Source organism: Myotis lucifugus, unplaced genomic scaffold, assembly GCF_000147115.1.
Source record: "Myotis lucifugus unplaced genomic scaffold, Myoluc2.0 scaffold_1290, whole genome shotgun sequence".
In the NCBI taxonomy this organism is placed as follows: domain Eukaryota; kingdom Metazoa; phylum Chordata; class Mammalia; order Chiroptera; family Vespertilionidae; genus Myotis; species Myotis lucifugus.
Genome location: NW_005872338.1, coordinates 12720 through 19961, shown reverse-complemented (window position 1 = coordinate 19961; position 7242 = coordinate 12720). Strand labels below are relative to the sequence as shown.

Below are 7242 nucleotides of genomic sequence, written 5' to 3'. Positions count from 1 at the left end.
GCCACGCTCGTACTCCCACTTGTTTCTCGCTTCACGTTGGTATCCTGTTTTTAGGTCGACCACATTTTTTTAGAGGCGACTGCGATCTGTACGCGGAGAAGCTGCAACATCTCCCCGTCCTATTTCGAAAAAATAAACAATATCCAAAAAAAAAATATAGTGAAAAGAGTGGAAAAAACTAAAACAAAAAAAGCACAAATATAAAATATAAAAAGAAGATAAGCTTTTCTCTCGGCTCTTATCAGGCCACGGCCAGACTTTGGGGCTCGGAGTCCCCATCAATGAGGCATCGAGTCTTGAGAACCCAGAGCCCAAGGGCCACAGGGGACATCCTGCCCCCGTCTCTGCCCAGGCCCCGGGGTGGGGGGGGGGGATGGACGGGGCGGCGGGGGGGAGAGACCGCGCAGCCCCCACCGCACAGACCGCCCGCCTGAGGCCGACCTACCACTCCCCACCACAGGGCGTCGGCGTAGCTGCCGAACTCCACGCGGCCCGCCTCGTTCACGGCGTCCTTCTCGGCCAGGTACACGAAGTAGGAGGAGAAGATGAGGCCCAGGAAGCCGATGTACAGGGTGGTGATCAGCTCCTGGGGGAGGGGGCGGGTCAGCGGGCAGCGCAGGCGGTGGGCCGGGGCGGGGGGGGGGGGTGCACGCGGCCACCAGGCCCCACGGCACCCAGACGGGGACGTGCCATCTCCACCGCGTCTCCCTGCACTTCGCAACGACTACTTCTCACAACTCTCGTCCAAGACGGCGGTGGGGCCCCAGCCCCAGGAGCCGGCAGGCCCACCATGGCCTGGGCACACGGTCTGGGCGGCACGGGCTCCCCTGGCCGCCCGGCTCCCTTCCCGCGGCGTCGAGGGCGGGTGGGGACATGGGAGCAGCAAAGGCATGTGCCGGCCTGGAACCACGAGAGCCCCCACCCCCCTCCAGGGCTGGTCTTGGCCCGGCTTTAGATCCGGAGCCTCTGGACCGTCCCCACATCACCTGGCTGTCCTGTCCTGTGCCTGACAGTCCCTTGTCCCCACCCAGAAGGAACGGGCACCCCATCAGACGGGCAGGCCGCTGTCCCCGCCCCAGCCCTGCCCCCGGGCCCACCTGGCGGTGGATGAAGACCACGGAGCCCAGCAGCCTCCAGGTGCCACCCTGGCGGTCCACGTGCAGCATCCGCAGGATCTGGAGGAAGCGGATGCCCCTGCGAAGGAGAAGCCGGTGTCCCCTCCGGGCAGGTCCCCGCCGGGCAGGCCCCACAGCCCCCAGGCGCCTCCCCCCAACTGGCCATGAGCCGCCACTCACCGCGTGCACCCCCTTGCCCCTCGCCCTTCCCCAAGCCTGGGCCAGACCTGCACGGTCCTCCCCCCGCCCCCCACCCTCGGCCGCCTCCGGCCGGATCCCCCCCCACCCCCACCCCCCGTTTACAGAGGAGCAGACTGAGGTCCCTGGATGGTTAGGTCACAGCCCAAGTCCGGATAGCGAGGGGGAGCTGGGCCGGGCCTGCATCCCTAACTCAGCTCAGCCGGGGCCCGTCCCGGCCCGAGAGCCTGCAGCCGGCGTACCTGATGGCCGAGGTGGCGAACACCTGCCCCTTGGAGCCCACGCAGAGGACCACCATGGAGGCCACGACCACGATGAGGTCTGCGGGCGGAGAGTTCCCGCGTCACCAGCCCGGCAGCCAGCTCCGCGGAAAGAGCCTGGCGGGTGGGGGGGACGGGGTCCCCCAAAGGGACTGTCCCGGCACCTGCAGAGCCCACCCGGCCCACCCGGCCCACCCCCAGGCTGGCCCGCAGGCCGCTGAGGGCAGCAGGCACCCTGCTGTGCCGAGTTCGCCCCAAACCTCTGTCCCGGGAGCAGGGCCTGAGGGCAGGGGGCTGGACGCTGAGGCTGGCTCCTGTGCTGGGGGACCCGGGAGTCACCCCGCTGGCCTCGGGTCCTGCCTGTCACGGAGAGTGAAGCCCGGGAACTCCCCCCGGAGGCACTCAGGGTGGGGGTCCGCCCTGCCCGATCGGCCCTTCCTGGGGCGCTGGCCCGGAATCTCGGGGGACACTCCCGCGGGGACAGACGGGACTCACCGATGATGGAGATGGGCTTCCGGGCGAAGCGCAGCCGCCCCCAGACGCCCACGTACTTGCTGCGGCAGCCGGCGGACCAGAGGCGGACCACGTACTCCGTCCCGAAGAACACGACCAGCACGATCTCCTGTGGGGACAGAACCGTGAGCTCGCCTCGCGGCCGCTCCGCCACCCATCCCGCAGCCGCACCGGGGCCCGCCCGCCCAGGCCACCTGCAGTGGGCGCCCTGCTCTTCAGACCCGGCCCAGAGGGCGTGCCCCCGGGGCGCGGCGCGGCTCTGGGTCGGGAAGGTGCCCCGGCCTGGCCCGGGGCCCGCAGGCTCCAGCCAGCGCCCGTGCACAGCGCGGAGCCCGAAGCTCAAGCCGTGCAGCCTCCGGGGTCCCCCGCAGCCTCGGGCGGGGAGCTGGGCCCAGCAGGAAGGGCCAAGTGGGGTCAGAGGGCAGCACTGGCCCCGTCCCGAAAGGAGGGGCAGGGTCAATGTTGGCGGCTGTGACTGCCAAGGGGGGGACCCCTGCCATCACCCAGGCTCCGGAAAGGCTGTGCCCCATGTCAGCCTGCAGCCGGGGACCTGGGCGAAGCCGGGCCACTGTGAGCGTCTGAGTTACAGCGGATGGACGCACAGTGGACAGACGGACGATGGAGGGAGGGAGGGAGAGCGGGTGGGCGGGTAGACAAGTGAAGACAGGCGGGTGAAACTCAACTCAGGAGGCCAGCGCCCACGCCAGCCACCACGCTGGACAGCCGGGGGAAACGGGCCGATTCCTAGAAACGCAAAACCTCCCAGGACGACACCAGGGAGAAGCAGGCCAGGCTGGACGTGCCTGGGACTGGTCAGGAGCTGGAGGCGGACATCAGGCCCCTCCCGGGAAGGGAGAGCCCTGGGCCTCCTGCTCTGCTGGGGAAGTCCATCCGGCGCTTACAGAACCGGCACCGACCCGTCTCCGACGTTCCCCCAAAGCTGAAGAGGAGGGACACTTTCCAACTCGCTCGGTGAGGCCAGCATCACCCCGATCCCGAAGCCAAACAAAGACACTACGAGGAAAAAAGAGGAAAAAACCCCAGAGCCACGTCTCTCAGGAACGTGGAGGAAAAAACCGCCGCATATTGAACAGATTAGACGCGATGACCAAGTGGGATTTGTCCTTGGAATGCAAGGACGGTTCAGCGTGTGAGTACCAATCAATCCCATACCTCACCCCAACGGAATGAGGGAGCAAACACATGACCTCAGCCGGCTCGGAACGAGCGCTCGGCAAAATTCAACACCCTTTCGGGCCAGAAACGCTCCACAGACTCGGAGGAGAAGGGAGCTGCCTCCGTGGGGTGAAGTCACCAGAAAACCCCGCACCAAACAGTGTCTGGATGGGGAGAGGTGAAAGCCTTCCCCCCGAGACCAGCAACAAGACAGGGGTGCCCACTCCCCCCACTTCGACTCGACGCAGCCCCCGCCTTCCAGCCAGAGCCGGGAGGCGGGAACGGGCGGTGAGAGGCATTCAAACCGGAACCGAGGAAGAAGACCCTGTCTGCTGGCAGGTGATGCGAACTCAGCCGGGGAGACCCTCACGACCCCCCAAACCCTGCTAGGCCTAATCCACGGATCTGGCAAAGTGAGGTACGGGGTCAGCACACAGAACTCGGCGGCCTCACGGTATCAGCTGCATTGTCTCGGCCAACAATGGGCAATCTGCAAAGGAAGCTGCCAGCGCGGCCCTGTTTCCACTGGCATCCAAGGAGCACGAAATACCGGGCACTCGCTTAGCCACGGAGCGCGCGGCCCGCACGGCACAGGCTGGGGAAGGCCGCGGGCAGGGGCGAAGGGAGGCACGTCACTGCACACACACCGCGTCACCGGGCCTGGCAGAGGCCGCGGCCGAGCCGGCGAGGCGGCGCCACGGGGACGGCGATTCGGGGCGAACCCTCGGAGACCCCCAGAAACAGAAGAAAGGCGTCTTCAATGTTGGTGGCATCTCCCGGGGCCCCCAACAGCCCCGACAACCTGTGGTGCCTCCACACAACGGCATCGCGCTTGGCCTCAACGGGGAAGCGAACCCGACACAGGCTCCCACGGGGACGGGCCTGGAGGGCGTTGTGCTCAGTAAGATGCGCCGATCAGGGGTCAGGCCACTGACAGCTGGTTCCCTGTCCCGTGCCCCCACCCCAGGACCCGGCGCTGGCAGGGGCGTCTGCTCCCAGGGGCGGCAGCAGCAGGCCCCGCTCCCACACCCAGTGTCTGCCCTCCCGCCACGGAGCCCAGCACAGGGGTGCGGGGCGCTGGCGCTGCCGGCGGGCACTCACGCGCTGTTCACTAGGGCGGTGGGATGCCTGTGCCACCCGGCTTGTGTGTGGGGCCCGGCCCGTGGGCGACGGGTGAGCCTGCGGGACGCCGCCTGCCTGCCTTTTGCAAAAATGTTCTTGGTTTGTAAGGTCGAGTCCTTCAGGGGCCGGGGTGTGTGTGGTTGGGGACACGGGGAGACAGTGGCAGGGCAAACGGCCTCATGGCGGGCACCAGTCCCTCCTCTCTCCTCAGCTTCAGGGGCAGCGGCCTAACTGGGAGCTGGCTGAGCCCATGGGGCAGGGGGCACGTCCATCTGTCCACCCCCTTGCCCCAGCCCCGGTGGGCACTGACGCAGACACACGGAATGAAGAAGGGAGGACGGACGGGCGCACGCCGGCAGGGACTGTCTCGCTCATCTGTGCCCCGCGAATGCCCCGATGGCATGAGGAGTGTCCCGCACGGCCGGCCGCCCGCTAGCGGGCTCTTTTCTCATTTCGGGGCATTTTTAAATCACTAAACTCGTCAGCGCTTCCTAATCAGATCGGGAGCGACAGGCGTCTCGGGCGAGACCTTAAAGGAATGACCGTCGGGAGCCTCCGCCGAGGGCGGCGTGACCCCCGGTTCATCCGGCCTCCACTCCGGGGACCCAGCTGCCCTGCCTTCGGGGGCGCCGGCTGAGACGCGGGACCTCGGGGGCGCCGGCTGAGACGCGGGACCCCTCCGGAGGGTGAGGTGTAGGAATAATTTTAAACAATGCTAATCCCCAAATCCTGTTTGAGTCTGGAATGCAGAGCCGGCCGCTGGCCGCTGGGCTCACCGTATCTAAGTGGCCCGGGCCCCCGGCTCGGCGACACGGCGGCCGGCTGGCCGGGACGGGACGGGAGGGAGGGCCGAGCCTGGGACCTCCACCCGCCTCCGGTGCCCGGCAGCACAGCCCTCAGGGCCACGCCAGGCTGGACCTCAGAACGGGCGCCCTCGGCGGGTCCTGGGGCTCCTGTGGCCGACACTCCTGGGGCCGATGTCCCGGCCAGGCCAGTCCAGGCAGCGCCGGCTCGTGGTGCCGCCCCTCCTTCTGGGAACACCCCACCTCACTGTGGTTTAGGGGGGCCAGCCTCCGGCCTCAGGGCCCACCCGTCATGCCCGGGGGTCTCTGTCCTGGGAGGGATGGGCCCCAGGGAGCCCTGGGTGTGCACCCCGTTGCCCGTGGAGATGGTCCTGAACTCTGCCCCGAAGGCGGGAGGACAGGGGCCTCGCCTGCGTCAGGGGTGAGACACAGACACCCCCCACCCCTCGCACTGACCCACCGACAAAGCGAGCCTGCCTCCTGGCTGCTGGCTTCACGGATGGGCCCGGGCCGGTCTGGGCGCCGGGACTGGGTACAGACAGAGCATGGCCGCCTGCCAGAGGCCCCCGGACCTGAGACACAGGGACGTGTGGGGTCCAAGCAGCCACCACCCCCCATCCCCGCCGAGGCGAGGGCGGGGACTGGGTGGCTCCCAGCGGGGTGATCTGTATCGTTTAGAATTGTCAGTAAGGACAACGTTCCCACAGACACCCGGTTACAAACGGGCGAAGAACTTGAGGGGGTGTTTCTCCCGAGAAGATGCACCAACGGCCAGCAAGCCTACGGCATCCCTCATCGCCAAGGAATCGCAGACCAGACCTCGGGAGGCGCCCCTCACACCCACCAGGGTGGCTCCATCAGAAAGAAAAAAACAGCCCGGCCGGCCTGGCTCAGGGGCTGAGCGTCGATCAATGAACCAGGAGATCACAGTTTGATTCCCGGTCAGGGCACAGGCCCGGGTTGCAGGCTCCATCCCATGTGGGGCGTGCAGGAGGCGGCCGATCCATGATTCTCTCTCATCACTGATGTTTCTCTCTCTCTCTCTCCCTCTCCCTCGCTCTTCCTCTCTGACATCAATACACATATATTTCTTTAAAAAGAAAGAAAAAAAAACAGACAATAACAAGTGCTGGCGAGGACATGGCGAAACCGGAGCCCTGGGCGCTGAGCTGGGAACGCCCGGCCCCTCGCTGGGCAGGTCTCGGCACCGGACCCTCCGGGCACACCCCAGGCAGCAGCACCCCAAGCCCTGCCGGCCGCCGTGGCCAGGAGCGTCCCCGACAGCCGCCTCAGGCCGCGCCCCTCGCCTTCAGGCACAGTCAGCTCAGCAGCGAAGGAGCCACCGAGCTCAGGCCACGGCTGCAGCCACGACACGGGGACGGAGCACAGAGGGCGGGCTGGGGTGCGGAAGGGGCGAGGGCTCCCCACGGAGCCGCCCCCACGGAGCCACCCTGCGCCGCCTGAGACTTCCTCCTCACGGTGGAGCCTTGCCGTCCGGCAGGCACACACCAGGCCACAGTCACGAGTGAGGAGCTGGGCCAGGAAGGCACGCAGGCCCCGTGGGGGGTCACTGGAAACCCCAGGAGTCGAGATAAAGGTTTAGAAAAGCAGGTGCTCCTCTGGGCTCGCTCTCCGGCGCCGAGGGGAGCTGGCAATGGCTCAGGGGCTTCAACCTCTTGGGGATGAAGGGCGGCGGCCGCCTTATCTGCCACTTCGTTCTCATCAGCCTCGCCCTGGGGGGACCTCAGGGCGCAGCGTCCGGGGCTCCCCTGCGGGCACCCGTGCCTTAGCCGCTCACACGGGACCGAGCGGGGCCCGGGCCACACACGCTGGCCCGGACGGCCGGGCGCCCCCACCTCTGGGATGAAAGCATTGCTTTCGTTTCGGGGGTTCTGGCTGTGCAGCCAAGGCAGCCCCGTGATTCCGACCCAGGTGCCCTGCTCTGTCAGAGGAAAGGTCACCTTTCGGGGGGGAGGCTGGGCTCTGGGGGCTGAGGGACAGCAGGCTGGGGTCAGGGCTGACCAAAAGCAGGAACCGGGTCCAGGACAGACGTCA

The 7242-nt window shown here is 67.2% G+C and overlaps 1 protein-coding gene across 1 annotated transcript in view; it reads right to left on the bottom strand.

The window, feature by feature from the left end:
• Positions 1-5983, bottom strand: part of KCNQ1 (potassium voltage-gated channel subfamily Q member 1) — a 16900-nt gene extending 10917 nt beyond the window's left edge. Inside the window, exons 1-7 of the mRNA XM_023748343.1 lie at positions 5907-5983; positions 5475-5597; positions 2989-3100; positions 2069-2195; positions 1556-1634; positions 1098-1194; positions 446-586 (exon numbers count right to left, since the gene is read on the bottom strand). Of these exons, the coding sequence (XP_023604111.1) occupies positions 446-586; positions 1098-1194; positions 1556-1634; positions 2069-2195; positions 2989-3100; positions 5475-5597; positions 5907-5983 (756 nt within the window). The remainder of the gene's footprint in view (positions 1-445; positions 587-1097; positions 1195-1555; positions 1635-2068; positions 2196-2988; positions 3101-5474; positions 5598-5906) is intronic.
• Between the last annotated feature and the right edge of the window lie 1259 nt (positions 5984-7242).